The 24,087-nt window shown below is 41.1% G+C and overlaps 1 protein-coding gene across 1 annotated transcript in view; it reads left to right on the top strand.

Moving 5' to 3' along the window:
- Window positions 1-24,087, top strand: part of septin12 (septin 12) — a 77,696-nt gene that overhangs the window by 15,799 nt on the left and 37,810 nt on the right. Inside the window, exon 2 of the mRNA XM_077557837.1 lies at window positions 5,921-7,468. Coding sequence (XP_077413963.1) covers window positions 5,921-7,468 — 1,548 coding nt within the window. The remainder of the gene's footprint in view (window positions 1-5,920; window positions 7,469-24,087) is intronic.

The raw sequence follows: 24,087 nt of genomic DNA, 5'->3' as shown, positions 1-24,087 counted from the left end.
CCTTTTTGCAATTTTGCGCTGGTAAACACCTTTCTGATATTTCTCCACTATCTTTCTGCGCAACATTGGAGGAATTGGTGATTCTCTACTAATCTTCGCTTCTGAGAGACACTGCCACTCCGAGAAGCTCTTTTTAAACTCCAATCAAGTTGCCAATGGACCTCATTAGTGGTAACTAGTCTTCCAGCTGTTTTTTATAAGTGCAATTGACTTTTCCAACCTCTTATTGCTACCTGTCACAACTTTTTGGAGATTTGTTGGCACCATGAAATTTACAATCAACATATTTTTCCCTTAAAATGATAATTTTTTCTCAGTTTAAACTTTTGACCTGTCATCTATATTCTATTCTGAACAAAATATAGAAATTTGGCACTTCCACATAACTGCATTCAGTTTTTATTCACAATTTGTAGTGTCCCAACTTTTTGGGAATTGGGTTTGTCAAACAAGGCGCCTATTGCCAGCGTTAGCGGCTAGTAGCTAGCAGCTAGTTGCTAAGCAAGTGCCCCACACAGTAAAGCCTGGTAAGAGCCGTTGGACTTCTTTTCAAAGACAGTTTAATCAGAAAAAAAAATACTTTGTACAATTAGATGCTGACAGCCTGACACATTCGGACTTACTCAAATATACTGTTTTAACCGGAAAAATAGCTATCGTAGTTCTGATGTCACTTTGTCTCATAGTCCAGAATCTTACTAACGTTTATTGAAAATAAATTTAAATTTTGGAAAAAATTATGATGATGATGTCGACGATAATGATGATTGATTGATCATCAATATGGATGGATGGATTGATTCATTGATTGATTCAGTCATTATCTAAAAAAGAAAATCCTTTTATAATTGTTCTTTGACTAGGCTTTTTTAAAAATAATTATTATTTTATCTAACTACTCGATTGTTTGCAGCCTTAATACTACAATATACTGTAGGTAACTTATAAGGTTCAAGACAAACCATTCTTGGGTACTGGTCAACCTGCAATTTGTTTGGAAAGAAATTATCCATCCCAAAGTCTAGCTGTTGCCATCAAGAAATATTACATACAAGTGCACAAGTGTCAAAGTGAGGTAACCAATTTTATAGTAAGACTATAAAAGTAAGACCCTAACCCTAACCCTAACCCTAAACCAATAAAACGCTTGACAAAGGCTTTTTAGACACTTTTTAGGCATTTTTAGACATTCTTAAAAAGGCAGACAAGATGGAAAATAAGTTAGCTGTGTATGTTGATAAAAAAAAAATCTATACAGTATATACAATAATGCATAGTGCTAATGGAAACTGCGGGGGCCCTACTGCTTTACGTAGATGGAAGTGCACTTATTCAACTGCACTGTATATTCTTCTTCTTCTTCTCTTCTCACATTCTTATCTTATCTACCTTTGATGCTGATGCTTTTGGAGTAAGCATTGCAAAAAGGCCACAGAATGCAAACTGTTTTTTAGAAGAAGATTTTTTTAGAAGAAGAATACATGTTTGCAATCAAAAGGAAACGTATAAGAAACATTTTTTATTGACTATTTTAGCACTGTTGGTAAGATCTTGAGCTTTGGCTATGATTATTCTTATTCTTATTATTTGTATTTGATATTCTTACCATAAAGCTTCTATCGGTGTTATTGGGAGAGTCTTAATCAAAAGTCAAAATCCCTCCAATTGCAATAATACAACATAAATGCTAGATTGGGAGCAGTTTGATGATCTGTTTGTAACAGATTGATGGTCTATTGTCAAGAGGACAAGATGGCACAACTGTGAGAAAAGAGAGAGTAGAACCTAGGGTAGATAGAGCGCACGTGTCTGTGTGCATGCACACACACACACATGCAGCAAAGCATAGCAATGCAGAGACCTGATGCACAATTGCCACCGTAATTATTTCTCCAGTCTCCAGGAGGGTGCCAGCAATTACCTGATACCAGGACTCTTTATATTTTTTACAGAGGACAGGTTCACACTTGTAGCTTCAGCCAAGTCTACACAACCCTCAACACACACACACACACACACCTCCCACCCTGCCTGGGGCCTTCCAAGGCCATGAGTCTTCACAGGAAGGAACTAAAATTGGACTGTATGTGTTTGAATGAAGCTAAAACACAACCAATCATTATATGTGCACTTCTTAATCACGCGAGTCTTATTCTCTATCTCCAAATACCAGAGAAAACCTGCAACTGCTCACGCTGGGTGCATTTATTGAGCGGCGAGATGTCAAACTTTGCATGGAGGCAAGCTAGACAATGTTTAAAAACAGTTAAAACCAAGGTTTTTTTGCGCTGTTGTGAACGATTATTTTACACTACATAAGGCCGGTTTTACAGCTGCCATAGTATGACTTCTGTCAGCCGACAAGGGATGATAAGGACTCTGGTCTGGAGCCACTTGAAGGCCACAGGAAGTGAGTCTCAGCGCAAAGCACTGATTGAAAACAATGGCAGCTTTTAAATAGACCACATACTTAAGCCACAGAAGTGCTGCAGAAATATTTACCTCACGGAATCAAAAAGTGCTTAGTGTTAGGTGTTTGTTTTTTTCCAAATAGAAAGTTTTTAAAAACAAAGACCTGCACTAGTTCTCTTAACATTTTTTTAAAAATGCAGTCAGTTCACACTGATGAAAAGCTCATTCATTAAATTCACTCAGTAAGTAACATTAACAAACTGTCAATAAACGCCTTAAGTCAATGAGTGGGTCTGTGTGGCACTGAGAGATCACTAGTCCGGTCATGCAACATATAGAGACTCTTTGAGTCCTAATTATATATGAAGGGTCAAGTAGTTACAGTTTAGCTCTCTAGGCTTAGTCTTCTAAAGTGTAAATGCCCTGCTTTGTCTGTTTTTTTTTAACAGGTCTGAAAGTGGAAGTTTAAAAAAAAATCATTGTTCCCTCTGAACATTGAAACAAAGACATGCCCACCCCTCATTTTGGGGCAATTTCCCAGCGGACTCAGTTCTGTATGTATCGTGTTTGTTACGGTGCTGTCGCGGAGCGGCGTGGTGTCTGTCAGCGGCAGTGATCCCACGCCGACTGATCACCACCCGGGAACTAAATACACCCACACTAATGAGGAGACTAGACACACCTGGGGCCAGGCACAAGTGGCTGAGGGCCCGGATTGGTCAAGCCGAGGAAGGGCAAGACCCCACTCCGGACCAATCGGGACCCCCAACAAAAACCAGAGCCCCAGACATGACAGTACCCCTCCCTCAAGGGACGGATCCCAGACGTCCCAAATAACAGTCAACATCGGTAGCGGGACCCGGATGAGGGCTCCGGCGTAGAGGCCAGGGGCTGCAGCGGCACGGGCGAACGGGCCAGGGGCTGCAGCGGCACAGGCGAACAGGCCAGGGGCCGCTGCCGCACGACGTGCGCCGCCGGAACTCGAAGCAGGCGCTGCACGAGCGCCGCCGGAAACTGGAACGGTACCTGCCTCTTGGTCCGCTGGGTCCGTTTTTGGTGGGATCATTCTGTTACGGTGCTGTCGCGGAGCGGCGTGGTGTCTGTCGGCGTGTGGAGTGGAGGACCCAAAATGCAGGGAGGCAAGGGGAACCAAAATCAGAGCCCCAGACATAACAGTGTTTGCACCGAATGTCCTTTTATTATTGACGAATGTCACCCCCAGCTTTTTCTAACGTTACTTGTGTAAGCAAGACGCATGCAGAAGATTTAGTTCAACACTCTTTGCAACGGTACACGTTGAAACGTTTGATTAGTGGAATCGATTGGATTACAAACATTTGCCGATAGTGCCCGGACAGGACTGAATGGCAACGTATGCTGAGGTAGGAAGGCTCTCAAAACATGGACATTCTTGCGTCTTCTGTATTTTCGGCTTTTATTGGTTGCTATGTGCATTTATCAATTGGGAATTCGAGGTGAAGAATCTATGGTTATTTTCAAATCATGTAGCTGGTTCCTCGACAAAAACAAGCACAAAACAAAAACAACAACATTGTTGATTCATCACTTATTTTTATACACTTTAACTATTTCAACTTTTGGGCTACTGGGAAAGGAAAATAGAGACCTTAAGAAGGGTATTTGGAGATATCTCAAAATCAAACATCTTGACCACCAGATCTATTTTTAACCAGAGCTAGCCACAGCTAGCGGCTCACATATATCACGAGCGCATTATGGTAAAAGCATTTTTACACTCTTACAATGATACTTTCCTTAATCAAATTGATCAGAACACACTTTGGTAGGTAGACTTTGTCAGTTGGAAATCCTTTTGATGTATCTTTGCAATTCCGGACACTTCTTTGTCCCTTCCCATTCAACATTCCATGGACCGGCACACAATGTGGGGCAAATGACGGCATGTGAACACTATCTAGAAGTTTAATTTCACATCTTTGTTTGCCCAACTTTGCACCAGTGAACAGCACATGTGTGCACCATTTTGAAGCGGTTTGTGAAAATCTGTAATGACTGAACAAAAATAATTGAATCAAAGTAACTAAAAGTAAAATCAACACGAGCGCTCCTCAGCATTTGCGTTGTCTTGCTGGCCGCAATTGTTTGCCACACAATTGTTTGACCCACCAAATGGCTGCGGGGTTGATAGGTGGGGGTCGGTGAGGTCATGTGAATACTATGTATATGTGGACAAATGCAAAGAAATTTAAACTCAATCATTCTTTAGTTCAGAGCAAGCAGGCAAGGAAAAAAAGTAAGAAGAAGTCAACAATGAAGCATTCAAAAAAATAAATATATATGCAATACAATTAATACAAAATTGAAGAAATACAGACTCAGGAAGGGCTACTCATGCTTTTCCAAGGCTTAAGTAAGATTGATATTTCCAAGGGGCTTTAAGCTGTAAATATTTGTAAGATAAAGTTAAGAATCACTTGAACTTGCTGTAAAATCTTACACAACGTTTGAGCTAACCACCCATGCAATCATTCTCGTGTTGCGTCGTGTAGCAGTCGGTGGGTATTGGTAACACAAAACCCCACAAAGACTTAAGCCCCGTCCTCAATTCCGCCTTTGTGTTTGCGGTACGAAGGAAGAGTGTTTGTGTTCAACAGAGGAAAGGGACACCATTGCCATACAAAGGCAAGTGTCAAAGATCATTCAGACCTGACAAACATGAACAAAAGTGAGAGAAAGCAGAGGAAATTAAATATAATAATATGAGCAAGGACAAAGGTTCAGTATATACAGTATATCTATTGCAGTTTAAATGTGAAGTATGTGTTGGTGGAACGTCAAAGATTCAAATCTCAAGCATGGATTCATATTTCATTTCCATTTTTCAAGTTGAAATTCAAGAATCCGGAATAACGGTTTATAAGCATTGCCCTTAAGCTTGTAGACGATCTTCGTTCCTTCCATTTAGTAATAAGTAACCAACTAAAATCAACATATTTCCAAAGTCTTGATTAAGAATAACAAAGTCTGATACAGGAAGCAATGAGTAGTAACAACAAAATTGTCCGCTTCTCATTGTGAAGAACGCAGAGTATGATCTTTTTCTTGAGAACATGACATTAAAAAAACAACAACACTCAGGTATTCTGTGCATTCTTTGTTTACTCGTACTTTCAATTGGAACAATATTTGGGCTGTGACAAGGACGTAAGAACAGACAAGAATGCAAATTTAGAAATGGCTTATTGGAATAGATGGTTCACAAAAGTTGCAAAGAACTATTACCGATTGGGGGTTCGGACTGCAGTATCAATGTTTCTGTACTTTATTGGGTCTACATGAAGTTTGAAGCAACCAATCCGATCCTTATCTTCGTTCTTTAAATGCTAGGGAAGTTAATGTAATAAAGAAACTCTTATCCCTCTAAAACCCAAAGACATAAATCCACTTTTATGTTTAAGTCCAGAGTCTTCCATTACCATTCTATTCTTTCCGTTACTAACAAATTCTACTTTTTTTCTACTTGCAGCCTTGAAGAGATCCTTTGACATTGAAGATGTGGATGACATACCATCCTTCTCCTCAGCATCCACTGCATCCTCCCCAGTCTCTCCTTTGCCGTCACATTTCTTTCACAGCCAGAACAAAGCCAGTGAGGATAGGGGAGGAGGACAATCTCCTGCTTCATCTTTCAACAACATCAACAAGCTGGGCTCTGTAGGGTACCACACCCATACCAGCCGGAGTTCCAATCCCAGCCCAGTCCTTAGATCGCGCACAGTGGTCAGCAGTCTGTCCTTCAATCGGGGAACCATGAACAAACCAGCCGTTAACAACAACAACAACGCCTCTGTGACTCGAGCAGCATCCTTTCAAAGCAGGGTGAACCCCAACAATGGGTTCTCCATGTTGCGTGGTCCAGGAAGTGACAATGACAGCCTTCATAGCTCCACTTCCAGCCTTGAGTACTCTGGAGTTGGTGGAGGCTCACTTCATCCAACCAAGCTGACATCATATCTGGGTCCACCGCCCCAGAGTGAGTACCACCAAATCCAGCCCCAGCTCTCACAACAGCAGCTACAAGCAGGTGCTAAATTGAGAAACAACCACAACATAAAGAAGTTCTCCTCTCATGGGACTGTTTTCCACTCAGCATTGGATCAAGGAGTAGGATTGTCATTGGGGGCCCCAGATCCTCACGGGATTAATCATGGCTCCATTCCCAGCCTTGATATTCAAATCTGTGATGGAGGAGGTAGCATGCTAGGTGTACAAAGAAATCGAGACCAGGTTTCTCCTGACTTGAGATATACTAATACTAATGCTACCTGGAATAGCCAGCTTCAAAATGCCAATTCCCATGAAGTTGAGGGTAGCTGTAGCCCCAACAATCATCGTTATTCAGGCCCCCAGACTATCCAGCCCAAAGCTAAAGAGACACCACGTCTCAGTAAATTTCCCTTGGACCTGGATAGCTTAGTTAACAACACCTCCGTTACGTCCCCAGCTAGAGTTCACAGGCGACCCATCAACTCCAACCCTCCTAAGCCTCCTCCGAGGGACACAGGGAGTCTTCAACATCACGCCAACTCCCCATCCACTTTGGCAAGCCCATCAGCTTCCCTCAGCAGCCTTGATAGTTCTTCCGATACCCCACCTCTTTCCCTTCACCATCCCATTTTGCCCTTCTCAAGTCATTCCTCCACGGTCTCTATCCCTGTTCCACAGGTGAGCCGCTCACCAGTGCCGCTATCTCCAGCCCAGACTTCGCAGTTGGGAACCTTTTCTAGGCCTCAAGCTCTTCAAGTGAAACCTGTCCCTCCCAACTTTTCTAGTCCTTCCAGCCCAAGAGCAACTGGCTCCTTGGAACACCGTCCCAGTGATGTCGCAGATAGTGTAGGGTCAATTTTGCAGAGAATTGCCTCCTTCTCACGGCCTGTCATCGCCGTTACAACCCAAGTAACTGTCACCCAACCTCCTGCAGTTCCAAGCAATGAAACACTGTCTTCTGAACTGAGCTGTCCTGCAGAGACCACGCTTATACCAACAAGGGATCTCGGCAAAAAGAAAAACAAAGGTAAGAATAATATAATAATACAAATATGCTCGGCTTTTTAGCTTCACTAGTTATAAGGAATTGCTTTTGTGTCTGGAATTTTAATGAATATGTACTGTATACAAATTTTGGGAGCTCGGTACTAAACTTTTTCTTCCATTCTGGTACTTTGAAATCAAATTACTCAAGAGTAAGAGAGTTGTGAAAGCTGAACTGCATAAAAACCTTACACTAAATCCTCCACTTAAACACCCATACACATACACTTCACAGTTGTAGCAGTTCTATCTGCATGTGTGTTTGTTTTTGTGTGAGTGGGTGGCTGGGTGTGAGTAATAAGGTCTGTTTAACAAATGATGACAGGGGACTTCCCTCATGTCAGCTAAGGAAAACAAGACACGGTTAGCAGTTGAGTTGGTTACCACACCCATTGTAATGGTTTCCTTCTCTACTGAGCTGTAGTACTGTATAGAACCACACAGAATCACACACAGTTATACACTTACAACATTTGTATTTCAGTTTGTTTGTTGACAAGGCCTAAGTCACCACCAGGTGGCTGTTTTGTGACATAAGATTTTTATTCAGACCGCACACAAACACAGTTTTGGCATTGTGTCTTTCTCTTTCAGCATGAATGATATTTTTTAACAGCTAAAGGTATTCTTATTTCACAACCTCCTTGCCTTGGGCTTCCTCTTCCCTCTGATAACAAAGTGAGCACAAGTGAACAATTGTGTCTAAAGTTCACCACTTGTCAAGTTGCCACAAAGTTGACGAGCCATCAAACTAATACATCTAGGGAAGAAATATTAGGTTGTAAACCATCTAGCTGGCTATTAAACATGACTTGATGAATATACAATACCTCATCTGACTTGCCCTTTAGCAGATATGAGACATTAGTTTCTTGGTTCTTTTCCTTGTATTTAAACCACGATGAGAGACGTTGCATGTTTATGTGAGAGACTAGGAAGGATTCCAAAACATGGCTGGGTGGCTTGACAAACAGGATGCATGTGTTTAAAGGCACCTGTCTGGAGTTTCCCCTTCCCTCTACTTCAAACTCATAAGAGGATGATATCAATTCCTCGGAGATGAAAGTGACATGAAAATTGGTATATAAAGCAGGATTATTTCATCCTCCTCATCACAGATATGCAATACATTAAGCAATTCTTGATGCTGATGAACTCAGAATCTCTGACCTTTCCAAGTGAGGTTTGCATGTTCTCTGTGTGCTTGTGTGGCTTTTCTCTGTGTTATCTAGCAGACTTTCACCTATCAAAAACATGCAAGTTGGTTTACTCTAAATAGTTTTTTTGTATAAAAAAAAAGAAGAAAAATGAATTCCTGTGAAGTTCGAAGACTTGAAATGAAATGTTATGGTTTGAGTTCATCCAGAAGAAACAGCTTACTTTGCCTAATTCAAATGCAACATCAAACATCAATAGAACCATTTTATTTTTAAGAAGTTTAATATGGCAAATCTTTTACCTATCATGTCATTGGCCAGATGATTTTGGGATGTACAGACTTCACAAATGTACAGTATATGTTGTGGATTGCTTACTTCGGATGTGAGTGTTGTTTTGATTGGTCATGTCCTGTCAAGAGAGTACCAATAGTTGAACTGCCCTTTGCTTTCTTATATTTAGTCTAACAATGGGAGTCTCCTTTTGGTTGGAAACGTATGTTGTTGTAATTTTTACACAACATTACTGCATTGTGCACTTAACTTAGGCACCACTTTCATCAGCAAATGCTTTCATTGCTATTCAGACCGTAAATAATAGACAAATGCTTCGTAAGGGTCCACCCTGTGAATTATTGTTTTGCTATTATTAGTACTTTGCTTAGATGGTTTGTTTCCATAAAAAACATCAAAACAAAAAAGTGGCCCCGGGGGCCCTTTCCTCTTCTCTTTTCCTCTGCTCTTAAAGCAACACACAGAGGAAAAGAAAAAGCACAAAGAATGAAAACAAATCTTGAACCAGTTGGTTAAAAATATGACTTTTGTGCTGTGTGTGTTTTGGGATATTATTAGCCAATTCAATGAACCTGTCCACACATATCTCAAGATGGTGCACTCAACACCATTTCATAACTCAACTTCAATAATCTTAATGTCATTTAAAATCTGAGTGCCCATCAAAACATGTTTTACACTTCTAAAACTTCTGCTTACCGATATTTAAAAAAACTGACTGCAAGACTACAATGTCTGCCAAACACAATGTGGCCTCATCATGATTCCACAATGGCGCAAGACCCTCTAAACCCCCACAGACTTCTGTGCTTGTCACAGATTGTCCTTAACGAACACCATGTTCACCCATAAGGGTGTCCATATGTGCACTTGGCACCAGGACGCTCTTGGCTACAGTTGGATAATCAACATTGTGATTGTGTCATCAGACTTGCTTGGACACTCGGGTGAAGAAAGGGGTGGACCTGTCAGCTGATCACCTCCAGGTGCTGTGTTGGCTCTGATTGTGGGGGTCAGGCCCAAACGTACAGTATTGGAAGGGTCTGCTGGGAATGTCTAGGGAGTTTCAAAAGATCCCACCTCTGGCAGAACTCGTCTTGGAGGCAGGCAACATTGGATCCGAGTGGGTCATGTTCCGTGCCTATATTGTTGAAGTGGCTGACCGAAGCTGTGGCTATAAAATTCTAAACCATGAGCCATTACCGGTACTTTTTCCCATAAAAGCCACTGTACTTGCTGGTCAAGGCATATACAGAGAAGGTAAACAATGGGATTTTGGCCATTTTTTCCCTCCATATTCAAGTCTTTCTAAGATTTCTCACAGTTTCTGCTGAGTCCCTGAGGCTGAAAAGTGCACTATGGTTCGGCCTACGGCCTGTTACAGATGTTTGCTTGTTCCCTCCCGGCCAATCAAATTCTGATGTGGTCCCTCATGTTTTTCATATTCTGTCATGGTTTTTCCCCCATTCAGACTCGTATGAAATTCCCCTGTCAGGCTCGGCTCCAGAGTCTGTGTCAGCTCAGGTGGGGCAGATACTGCTGCTCCAAAAAAGTTTGATAATATTAGTTTTCTATCAACAACCAATTTAACTCATTCACTCCTAGCCACTTTCACAGAAGCAGCCCTCTTTGCTCCCAGCTGTTTTAGTGTATTTTGACAGATTTTTCAAGGCCCCACTGATTCGGTTCTATTGCTATAAAAACATGGAAACTACCAAAAGAAAGATTTTCTTTCATCAAGAATAAAAAGTATATTTCTATCTGTTTCCCTTTTGTTTTGAAATTAGCATTAGAATGTAGCTAAGTTTCATCATTATTCATTAATCTGTTTAAAACAGTGGGAAAAGAGCTTTTTTGCTACATGATTTCTTATACTCTGCTGCCACATTCTAGACGTTTTTTGTAATAACTATCATTACTTTAAGCAACCTCTTCGGGTCAGAGGCTGCATCAAAGCCTCTAGCATAAAAAATAAAAATAAAACAGGTATACATAATTTATTTTTAGGACCATGGTAATATTTAAAATAGAAAGTTTTTATACGTTTTTGGGAGCAAAGGAGTTAATAATCAACAAACAATCTCTTGTTCCAAATCATTATAAAGAAAATGCTCTCTCTCTCTCTCTTTCTGCAGCTGTGGGTTGACTGAGCTATGAGCTCTTATTAGCTGTATACCCAAACATGTCCTTTCAAGTTTTGGGGGGGTCAGTCGCAGTGGCCTCACTTTGTAAAACTGTCCTCATAAGAGCTCACATGCCACGCAGCTCTTCAAAAGGTAACTTCAAAATGAGGGCGAAAAACTTAAGAAATGTCAGGAGGAATGATTCACTGTGGGTTGTAATTCATAGGTATGAGCAAGGCGTGAGAAGGTCATACTTCACCTGTATGGGAGAGCAGTAAATCACTGCATCATCAGCAGATGGTGTGTTACAGATTTTTAAGGACTTGACATTAGTTGATGCTCTTTGTCAGTAAACCTTCACAATATAAAACTTTGAATTTTATACGTATTAGTGCAGGGGTCCAAAGACCCCTTACAGTGAAGAAAACGTTTCAAGAACCCTCCATAATCCAAGGGGTACCTTAGGTCAGTGTTTCTCAACCCTGGTCCTCGGGGCACACTATCCAGCCTATTTTCCATGTCTCCCTATTCCCAATGCAACTGATTCCAATGACAGCTCATCAGCAAGCTCTGGAGAAGCCTGATCCTCACCAGCGTTGGAATTGGGAGACATGGAAAACAGACTGGATAGTGTGCCCCGAGGACCAGGCTTGAGAAGCACTGCCCTATGTAACCATTAACCAGAAACATAATTGTACACATTTCTTTATTACTGGAATATCCTAATTAATTGATTGTCAAATTAATCAACAATGGTTTTGATAACTGCTTCTTTAACTTAAAATGGTCAAAATCTTCTGATTTCAGTCCCCTAACAGTATATTTTCTCTGATTTCTGTAGTCCTTCATGAAAGCAGACAGATAATGTGTGTTTAATCAAAATAAGACTTTTGTGAGCATCTGCTTTTACTTTGGAAAAAAAGATCAAACTTTGTGCCTTTTTTCCAAAGTGTAACAGATCAAACCAATATTGAAAAAATACATCTGTTCTATTTGTCTATTTCGTAAGAAAATAACTATTGCAGAGGGTGCTGCCTAAAACCTAGCCCAGGCTCTGTGAGTTAGAGGGGTGGACTCAGCCTCAGCCTTCCTATGGTCATATCTCCTCCATGGGCCTGGGGCTGGGCGGTCCTTGCACGACTTTCTCTGCGGCTTCGGGCTGCTCACGGCTCCTTTTGCCAACAGCCCTCCGTTATGGTGCTTTTTCAGTCTGCTCTTTGCTCATGAATGGTTTTACTGTATACTGTGAGGCATTTAACCTTAGAAGACGTCTTATGCACTGCACTTATTGCACTTTACTTTTTTCCAATAATAATTTATGCTTTTTTTTAATTCTATTTTTTTTTTACTTGTGAGCACTTTTTTAAAATCTCACACCTGACAAATACAATATATATATATATATATATATATATATATTTAACTACCAGTATATGCAAAAAAAACTAAAACCTTTTCAAAACTAACTAAATTTGAAAAACAATAGCTGACATTAATTAAAAACTAACTATAATGACAAATCCAAATCTATTATAATCCTGATTCCATCTTGAATCCTTTCTTGAGCCACCCTTCCAGTATGATTAGGATAATCCTGATCTTTAGCATCAAAACTATGTTAATCTCTATCTTGGGATTCTGAAATACCCAACAGCATTTAATTCAAATTCTGCATAGGATTGGATTACAAAATCCATATCCCATGTTTACTCTCTGCCAACACACCCGTGTGGGACCCATGTGGGTTGGATATGAGCTGGTGAATGGGTCCCATCTGGGCTGCCCAACTGTTAATTTTGTCTGGGGGTTGCATGGTGGCCCCATGTGGGCAACCACAGATGGGCTCAAGGTGGGCCCTAGTTAAAACCCACATGGGCAACCTAGCTTTCTCCCATCTGTGGCCCAGTCTAGCTGAGCTGATTAGGGTGTTCCTGATTGTATACATAAGGGCTCAATTCACACTCGTGCCACACAGTTATTTTGTTACAAGCTTAAGCATAGAGACCAGTAATACTTCTTCTTCTTCTTTTCCTTTCGGATTTTCCCTTAAGGGGTCGCCACAGCGAATCATGTCCTACTTTAACTACATCCATAAACCTCCTCTTTGGTCTTCCTCTAGAACTCCTGCCTGACATTTGGAAACTCAGCATCCTTCTGCCAATATACTCACCATCTCTCCTCTGGACTTGTCAAAACCATCTCAGTCTGGCCTCTCTGACTTTATCTCCAATGCTTCTACTGTAACATGTGCTGTCCCTCTGATGTACTCATTCCTGATTCTATCCATCCTGGTCACTCCCAAAGAAAACCTCAGCATCTTCATCCCTGCCACCTCCAGCTTTGCCTCCTGTCTTTTCCTCAGCGGCACTGTCTCCAGACCAAACAACATCGCTGGTCTCACCAGTTTTATAAACCTTTCCTTTCATTTTATCTGAAACTGTTCTATCACGCATCACACCTTTTCACATTTCTCTGGACTGTTGACCCTAATGACTTCAACTCCTCCACCTTCTTGGTCTCTTCTCCCTGTAACCTCACTCTTCCACTTGGGTCCTTCCCATTCACACACAGATACACCGTCTTGCTACGGCTAATCTTCATTCCCCTCCTTTCCAAACCAAACCTCTCCACCTCTAGCTTCTCCTCCACCTGTTCCCTGCTCTCACTACAGATCACAATGTTTTTGTGGCTCATCAGCTATATTCCTTTGTAGTTGCCACATATGTGCAAGTCTATTTATGTCACATCACTGATACTCTTCATCTCCTGTCTGTATTTTTTTACGCGAACTCCACCCTAACCTACATATCTGGTTTTATTAAAAACAATTATCCCTTATCCAATGAGATTCAAGACAATGTCATTCCCATGATGTGCATCAGCAATTCCTTGTAATGTGGTCTTTGGCCCCAGGGAGCCCTCACATTCATGTCTAATCCCTCTAATGCGAGACAGACAGAGGGATAAAGAGGAAGGTAGATGAGAGATGGAGAGTGTTGTGGATGAGAGACAACGAGGGAGGGAAAGTGAAAGGATAGAAAACAATGATGAGATATTAAATTCCTTTCTCTTATATCGCAAGGGGAGTAATATTTACAGGTTGGCATTATTACATGACTTGAGTATCCATGGCAATGCACAGTGCATGTTTTAAAGAGAGTAAAAATAGATGATTTATGTCCCTGTTCCTATGATTCTATTAGTATCCATCCATCTTCTGCCGTTTATCCGAGGTCGCGGGGGCAGCAGCTTTAGCAGGGAAGCCCAGACTCTCCTCTCCCCAACCACTTCAACCAGCTCCTCCAGCGGGATCCCAATGCGTTCCTAGGCCAGCCGAGAGACATAGTCTCTCCAGCGTGTCCTGGGTCGTCCCCGGGGCGTCCCGCCGGTGGGACATGCCTGGAACACCTCTCCAGGGAGGCGTCCAGGAGGCATCCGAACCAGATGCCTGAGTCACCTTAACTGGCTCATCTCAATGCGGAGAAGCAGCGGCTCAACTCCGAGTCCCTCCCGGATGACCAAGCTTCTCACCCTATTTCTAAGGGAGAGCCGGGACACCCTGCGGAGGAAACACATTTCGGCCTCTTGTATCCGTGATCTTGTTCTTTCGGTCATGACCCACAGCTCGTGACCATAGGTGAGGGTAGAAACGTAGATCCACCGGTAAATTGAGAGCTTCTCCCTCCAACTCAGTTCCTTCTTCACCACAACGGACTGATACAGCGTCCGCATCACTGTAGGCGCTGCACCGATCCGCCTGTCGATCTCCCGCTCCATCCTGCCCTTACTTGTGAACAAGACCCCAAGATACTTGAACTCCTCTACTTGGGGCAGGATCTCATCCCCGACCCGGAGATGGCACACCACCCTTTTCCAACTGAGGACCATGTCTCGGATGTGGAGGTACTGATCTTCATCCCAACCGCTTCACACTCGGCTGCCAACAGCACCTACATAATCTCTAAAAAGCAAAGATACAATGCTGAGGCCACCCCCTCAATGCCACTGTTGCGCCTAAAAATTCTGTCCATAAAAGTTCTGAACAGAATCGGTGTTAAAGGGCAGCCATGGCGGAGTCCAACCCTCACTGGAAACAAATTCGACTTACTGCCGGCAATGCGGACCAAACTCTGACACCGGTCGTACAGGGACCAAACAACCCATATCAAGGGGCTTGGTACCTCGTACTCCCGAAGCACCCCCGACAGGGCTCCCATAGGAGCACGGTCGATTGCCTTCTCCAAATCTACAAAACACATGTAGACTGGTTGGGCGAACTCCCATGCACCCCCAAGGATCCTGTCAAGGGTGTAGAGCTGGTCCACTGTTCCATGGCCGGGACGAAAACTACACTGTTCCTCCTGAATCCTAGATTCGACTTTCCGACTGACCCTCCTCTCCAGCACCCTTGAATAGACCTTATCAGGGAGGCTGAGGAGTGTGATCCCTCTATAGTTGGAACACACCCTCCGGTCCCCCTTCTTAAAAAAGGGGGACTACCACCCCGGTCTGTCAATCCCGAGGCATTGCCCCCGATGTCCACACCATGTTGTAGAGTTGTTGTCAACCACGACAGCCCCACGGCCCCCTATTATTACCTCTGACCTAAATGGTGGAGGAGATTGTCAACTGTCAGCCTGTGCATGTATGCATCAATTATACATTAAATATTTTCCTTTTGCACTTTTTTTTTCTTTCTGGTGGCATGGTGGAGTAGTGGTTAGGCTACCATTTAAGAGTTCCTCCACTAAGTCGAGAGTTCTGGTTTCAAGTTTCAAAACGGCCTGAGCCTGCATTTGTGAAGTTTACATGTTCTGAGTGTGACTGTTGCACGTGTCATAAGTACAGAGCAACCAAATTCACTTAATAGCTGCAACCTGTCCAAGAGATAACAATTTGGTGGATCGTGGCGCCTGCCTCGTCTCCAACACATCTGAAGGAGTAGCTGACTAAAGGCATCGCTAGTAAAATTGTTTGTTGCATTGTGTGCAGTGTGTACGTGTGTGTATAAGTCTGTGTTCTCGGTCCCAGCCAGCTTTCCAACACATTGTCTCGTTGCTATATGTGAGCTGCTATTGACTGGCGATGAGTCCAGGGTGTCCCCTGCCTCTCGCCCCAATCACATGCGATAGGATTCAACACACCAATGTACAGCAGCATATTTTCTGGAAATTTTTGTTAATTTCCAAATTGTAGGACTTGAGATGAGATTGATTATTTATCATTTGCAGATCAAGTGGTTTTTGAACTGTTTGTGTATTTAAACGGACTTAACATTGGCACTTACAATACTGTATGAGTGTATGTAATATTTTTGTATATAAAAAGGATGTCAGTGCTAAAATTCTGTAGTAATTTAACGTGGTTTTAGTGCAGTGCTTCAAGACCGCCGCTTGAAGAAAAGTCAATTTTGATGCTCGGTGTAGCAAGGTATGTATTGTTACATTATTTGACCAGCATTATTCTTACAAATGCCATAGTTTGTGCGCTGATTAGCCAACATGTTTTCATAATGAGCATCGCATAGTTATAGCTGGCATTTGTTTTCATACTGAAGTACTCAAGTCTTACTTATGACTCGAGTACTATAATAATGGTGGTTGAATAATGTAACAATACATACCTTGCCACACTGAGAACCAAAATAACTTTTCTTCAAGCGGCGGCTCTTGACGGACGTCCAAATGGCCCAATGAGGTAAAGCCCTCTGGTCTCAATGGCCCTTTGCACCCAAAGCTTAACCTTCTAAGTCCATGACTACAAATCAGCTATCTCTACAAGCACAAATCTGTTTTGCCCATTTTTTAGTGAGATATTTTGTGCAAAAATCATGTGTCCGTACGTTAACAGCAAAAACACTAGTGACAACTAGTGGCGACTTCTAATGTTTAAACTACAAATTCTTTATTTGTAAGTTTTTACTGTGCAAGTTACTTTTGCACCAATTCTACCTCCAGATTACTCCTTGCGCACTCTATGACAATGAGAGCGCCACTGGTACATACTGTAGTGGATGTGCAATTAGACTTTATTCTAGTAGCCTACGGGGAAAAAACATACTCTGAGGTCACACACGCCCACACCTGGCATTGAATCAGGCTCGGGCCCGCCCCCTATTTAACAAGGACTGTTTTAGTGACAATTTTCAGCACAAGTTGTAACGCATATTATTCATGGGTGGGGACTGCTTGACGAAAAACTATTTTCACCTCCACAAAATCGAACATATTGAGGCGATTATTGATTAATATTTGATTGGCTTGATGACAAAAGAAACTGAAGGTAAGCTGTTCACAAGTGAGCCATTATATATGATATTTTCAAAGGTTAAAGTGGTCAAAATTTTGATGATGATGGATTACTGTTTTTGGACATTACTGTATAAGCGATGACACCATTTAAAATTGTGTCCGGTTCCTTTGCTGATTCTCACCTAGGGCATCTTTCAAGATGGTGTTCGATAAATTGCAATAATCACATGGATGTCTTTAGGGATGCACCGAAATGAAATTTTTCGGCCAAAACCGAAAATAAGAAATGCTTGGCCGAAAACCGAAACACCGAAAAAAAATTATGTCAATTATTTTTTTTAGTTATCATTGCATTTATTATAATTAATTAAAATTATAATATTATTATAAAATATTTAGGCCTGTTTAGCACAGGCATTTTAACAAAGCACAATTTAAATTGAAATGCGTCCACACCACAGACATCAGACACATGTTGGCAAATGGTACATTAATCACCAAACGCGGGGTGAACTGAGCATTTTCTGGCGGTGCAATTGCGCTTTATAGTCAATGTACAGTACTTCGCACTGGCGGGCACGGATGCGTGCGGTGCGGATTACGCATTTGTAGGCTATTTGGAGCAGGACAAGGTGCGGCGCACTTAAAATCGGAACATTCACATAATCACCAACGTTAAAAAAACAAACATTTCTTCGCACCAGCCACTCGGCTTTGGAAACGGACTGCAAAGTCACACATGGCGTCCTGTACAGATCTGTAGTCACCCGGAGATAGCGGTAAGTGTTTATTTGTTTAAAACTGTTAATAGCAATAGTGCTAACATTAGCTAAAGTATTTAGCACGGCCACCAGAATGCAAGTGAATAAGTGGAAGCGCTCGAGGGGCTCTCATCAAAGAAAAAATGGAAGGCGCTGCAGGAGAAAGAGTGGCTCACCTGTAGTGCAGTAGTCAGCAGCGCTCTTTTTTTTAAATAGTTTACCAAGCGACCCTCTCCTTCTCCGGTGTGCACAATGAAGCTGCCGGTACTCAAACGCCAGCGAGCGGCAAGGCGGACACTCACTCCCGTGTTGGGTGTTTAATTCAAACAGACACTTGCTTGCAGCGTTTTTTTTTTTTTTTGCTTGCGTCACCACAACATCCTCTTTCGGCCATATTCTTTCGGCTTGAATTTTATTTCGGCCGAAAACGCACATTTTTGCCATTTTCGTATGAAAATTTTCGTTGGCCGAATTATTAGGTGCATCACTAGATGTCTTGCTTCTAACATTAGACCCCCCTACCAAAATCTTGGAGTGATATTTAACACTGAACTAAAATTTGAACTCCACGTCAAGAAGCTTGTGCATTCTTCATGCTACTTGCAACTCCGTAATATCGCTAGAATCAGGTATATTCTGTCATGTGAAGATACCGAAAAATATTCATGCTTTAATTATTGTTAAGATTAGACTACTGCAAATCATCATTTACTTGCCGTAAAAGAAATCGTTGAACAAACTGCAAGTAGTTCAAAATTCAGCTGCTCACTAGAACTAGTTATCCTTACATTGGCTGCCAGTACAATTCCGAATTGATTTTAAAATTTGCTTGAAATGTGCTTTATAAAGAAATGTATTATTATTATTATTATTATTATTAATTTGATTATATTGCAAAAGAAATAGAGGCATTTCCAAAATAGTTAGTTATTAAGGGATTTCTCCAAAGCAAATTATTAACATTGAAAATGCAAGCTAGTTTCATACTCCCGATTTTCACGTTTTTGAGTGATAATGGGCCTTCCTGGCAAAAATATTTTCTTTAATGTTGATGCCGGATTTTATTGGGCCACACAGGACAGTACTTAACTCCACAACAAAAGGAGACTGTAACATCAGTAAAGTACCCCTGCAAGCAAAGCCTTTGGGCCTGACTCATCTTTAATAGGGCCTCTCGTGGGAGTGCGCTCATATTTGTTTATGTGTGAGTGTCTAAGGTTGGATGGAGACACCACTGCCTGATGGTGAGACAATCACTTTGGCTTATAATAGTCATCTACTAGCTTTCAAGCTGCACAGAGACATTAACAGGACACCCGGCCTCCTGACGTACTTTGTTGAGTTGGGAAACGGACTGCAGCTGGGAAATGGCCGCTCCGCAGGCACATCTCATCAAAGTTAGCTTATTAATCCCTGCCATGACTAACTTGTGTAAACATTTTAATGTGTGACGTCGACAGAACCACAGCAGCTTCTTCAGTTTTCACAGACAATGATGACATATCAATGCTGTCATTAACATGTTGATGTTGCCCCGACAACTTTTTTGCAGCACAGCGTAATGTTGGCCTCGTCGGTGCCCCCTGGACTTGTTCATGTTGCTATAATATCATTTTAAGGGTCAACATGCTTTGGGAAAACTACACTTCAATTAATCTGAATGTAAAATAGATAATGGGAAGAAGTTACCTGTGTTCCACCTCAGCCCATCAACTAGGTCATAAATGTCCTGACTTTGAGGAAATACCCAAGATAAGCCTTATCTTCGCCACAAATGTAGGCGTGTTTGTTTGCATGCATATGCTTCTCCCTCTTGTCAAATCAACCCTCTGACCTTAAAACGACTCTTAATCTTTCTGAACTTGGTTTAACTTCAAAAAAACATAGCCTTTAAAAAAATCTAATTCGTTTGCAGTGCATTTCTTTTGTAGTTCAATTGGGAGTGACAACTTGTCATTTCTCGACATTGAGTGGAAACAGTTAATAAGTTTAAAGGTGCATTGTAGAGTTCAAAATGTTAATGTTAAAAAAATGTCTACATCATGAATGCTCCAGTGCTCTACCAATGTCCAAATGAGTACAAAGAGCCATGACTTTTTAACTGTGAATGCACCTATTAGATTGTATTAGGGATGGGAAATATGGACACAAAATAAAATCTTGATTTTTTTCAGTTATTCAGGACGATTTTAATCCACTTTAATGTAATAAACCCAACCAACATTTATTTAAAGGTTTCATTTATTCTAATAATAATTCCTGTGCAAAATGTTCAGACAACAATAATGTATGCTGATTCTGAATCAGTTTTAACATAAACATAACATTCACAGTTTGTGCTTAACTGTCACAATTAAGTAGTTGGTAGCTGTTGTAAACATGTCTTTGTAAACCACCCAACCAGCATTCTGCCATTCTGTGGAAAATTACAAATCACAAAAACATTGGGATGTAACAGAACATATGAACAATAGCTTTTAACTCTTTGACTGCCAAAAACATTAAATAACGTTTAGTAAAATCCTACGGAGGACTGTCAAAGACGTTAAAAGATGTTCACTATGTTTTTTTTTTTTTTAAACGGGTGGAGGAAAGCCTTGGCCAGCTGTGCGGAAAGTATCAAGCAGATCTAGTTAGTATAATGACTATTTTTGGGCACTAGATGGCAGCGATGACTTTCTTTGGACAAGATTGGGTAGGCATCAGTAGAATACGTGAGGCGGAGCTAGAGTGTTGAGGGGAGAATGGCTGAGGAAGCGAAAATGGCGACCGGTTGCAAGCAGCTCACGCTTGAGCATTTTTTTCAAAGACTAAAAGCATCGACCAATGCTAAAGAGCACATTGATGACGATGACGATGATGATGATGACGATGGTGACGAAGTTAGAAGCGTTGACGCATGATGCGCAAGGTTGGCACAGAGGCTGCAGTTACACATTAGGCCATAGGTGGCAGTCACGAGTAAAACTTACAAACTCCACAATGCATCTTTAAATGTGTTTTTTCATCCATTGTGAATGGTTGTCAAAGATTTCCCCCTCATTATATTTGAATAGTCAGTGATGTTGATGTGGTGGTGGGTGGGTTTTGATGGGATATTTGTGTGTTATCTGCCACATGTATGGAATTTTCAAGCGGATCAGGTTATTCCTAACATTTTTTATGTAAAATGCGGACCATTGGCAGCTCGTCAATAGAAAGACTTTGGCCTGGGTATTGCATATTGTGATTTTATGATGGAGTGATCAGTGCCAATAGCTTTATCAGTGAAGGGGGGTAAGTGAATGAATGAGTTTGAACCCCTGTTGCAGTAACTTTGTTTTGTGTTTACTTTTGGCTTTAAGAAAAATTGAAATCCATAATCATTGCTGATTAGTTTTTTAAAATGTATTTATTTATGTATTATTTATTTATTTATTTTAGTTTTTCATGAATATTTGTTTTGTTGCTGACAAACTCCTGCGCCACAATTGAATATAGTAAACATTAGTGGAAGTATGAGCATTCACACAAGTCGAATTACATTTTCTACTTGTGTGTCCCTTGGGGGGAAAAAGTGAGTCTGGAGCCCGGATGCTACTGTACTCTTCTGAGTTTTTGACCTGGAATTTCTTAACCATCAGAAATCTTTCGCTCAATTCTAAGATTTGGATCAGCAGCAACAGACTGGAGGCAGGCTGTGGCAAAATGTGCACACTTCACTAGCACATAAACTGCTGAAAATACAAATACGAAAACCTTAACTAATCATTTATCCGACCCAATAATCATGTTACCGTTCTTTTCCAACAATCTTGGCCATGAAGTGCCTTTTTGTTTTTGTTAACCTCGATATGATTTCAGTGTTGGCGAGTCTTTGTTGAGTTTAGTCTTTGTTGCTCTTGCATAAGTAGAGACCTGGGAAATGATTCATCATCATAGAAATGTGCCTACAAGAGGAAAACACAGAAAGGTTGTGACTTTCCTCAAAAAGCACATGTGGTACACAAGGAAACACTGGGTCATCCAGCACATGTGTTTCCTGAATGTGATCACCATCAAACACATGTTGTTTCCCTCTCACAGTCCTATCACATTTCAGAAACCTAAAATCTCTTCTGACTGTCTGTCTGCATTGATTCCACATGACATGTAAAACAATAACATACAAGCATCTTAAACCACTAACAAAGCCCAGGGCAAGCCCAAATAAGGGTTCCTAGACATTAAGCAGGTCACCATGTAGCTTCATCTAAACGCATTTCCAAATTGTTGGCGAGCCTGGTTCCTTACACGCATGATGTTCCTGTTCATTCCAGAAGCATTCGAGTACTAAAAGAATGACAAAGTTTGATGTGGCAACATGGCCTATGAGAAAAGCTGTAAGTTCACTGACGCTCACTGCTTTTATTACAGGACTTTAAAAGGACATTCAGCTCAATGTGTTGCTGCCCAGCTGAAAAACTGTTTTGGGATGAGTATCAGGCTCTCCTTTTAAGATCTTAAACATTTGAACCATGGCAGTGCTGCCAAGGACAGATGATTGTGAAATCAGTTAGTGCCAATTTTTAGTTAGTCCTGGCACTTGGTGTTACCATTTATGGTTTACGTGTCACATCCTCTTTCTATTGTGCAGATTATGCAGGAGATGAAGCTCATCTTTTAAGAGGCAGAGATAAAATTACATCTAAGGATGCTGGGTCCATTTCCCATTTCAACTTTTGGTTTATTAAGCACGATAAAACCAATCAAGTTGTGTGGTCCAAGATTTTCAAATGAGTGATAGCTCCTGTCCTATTGGAGCAGTGCTACCCAGAAGGACAATGCAAGTAGTAGGGAGGACTGGCACAGTTGTGCACGGATTCATTTCAAACTGTCCACTTGTGATTGTATCTGCGAAGAAACATGCTAATGACTTATTAACCCTTGTAAAAATGTACTCCGCCAGGTTAGCAGCCTTCTCATGATTGAAAAGTCATTTGTGCTCTTGAACAGACATTCTCAGACAGTTCCATCAATCAAGTCATTGATTCAGAAGATTCATTCCAAGAAGTGTTGGTCAAAGGGTAATTACAGCTTGAGGGCAGTTCTCAAAAAGGGTGAGGAGGTCATTTGAATCATTTAGCAGTTGCCAAACACTCATATTACATTGGTAAATGGTCAGAAGAAACATTTTTGGTTCTGCGAGTAACTGGCAGGAAAAGGAAAAACAAATACAGTAGCGAAACCATACATACACATACGTATGCTATGTAAGTTTCAAGTAAGAGCGGTATTCATTTGGATAAACTAAATAGTAAGGATGTTTAATACCACGTTTTGAGACCGATACGAGTACTCAAATCTTCAGTACAGTATTCTCCGATACCAATACCAAGTACCGATACTATTAATACTTATGATACATAAAATTCTCAAAAAAACAATGACAGATATATTTTTTAAATCGCCTATATATCCCAATTATAGCAAATTTCCTTAAAATTGCACAAAATTAATGGAAATTATTATTTTTTTCAATTTGCTTGTAAGTCATTTTTAATAGAGAACACAATAAAATGAATTTTGAAAAATAGATAAATAAAACAAAACAAATAATCCAGTGGCCAACAAAAAGTCCCAATCAAAATATGTGGTTGTACAACTCCTTTAAGGAATACAGTGAAGTGCAAAGAATTCAATTTCAATAGTGCTTCAAGTAATTTTGTAATATCTTCACGTTCTCCGTTCATCATTCATCTCATAGCAGTGCAGTAGTCAATGCTGAAATATATACAAAGATATGTCTGCATTTCAGGGCTAATTAAATTGGTGAGTACAAGTTACAACTGAAGACTTATGTGCACTCTTAATTACAGGGCTTAAAGTACTCCGGCACAGTTCTGCATTTCCAGCGTAAGAGCCACCAGCCCAATGACAAATCCAGCGAAGTAAACAAATACATGTGGGGAATATTTGACACGTCTGGCAAAACACCGCCAATGCGGAGAAAAGGCCAACTTCAAAATAAACCGCCCCATACCAAGTAATATGTGGA

Source organism: Vanacampus margaritifer, chromosome 2 (genome assembly GCF_051991255.1).
Source record: "Vanacampus margaritifer isolate UIUO_Vmar chromosome 2, RoL_Vmar_1.0, whole genome shotgun sequence".
NCBI lineage: Eukaryota > Metazoa > Chordata > Actinopteri > Syngnathiformes > Syngnathidae > Vanacampus > Vanacampus margaritifer.
The sequence above is the reverse complement of the archived record's forward strand: the minus strand, read 5'-3'. Positions and strand labels throughout refer to the sequence as shown.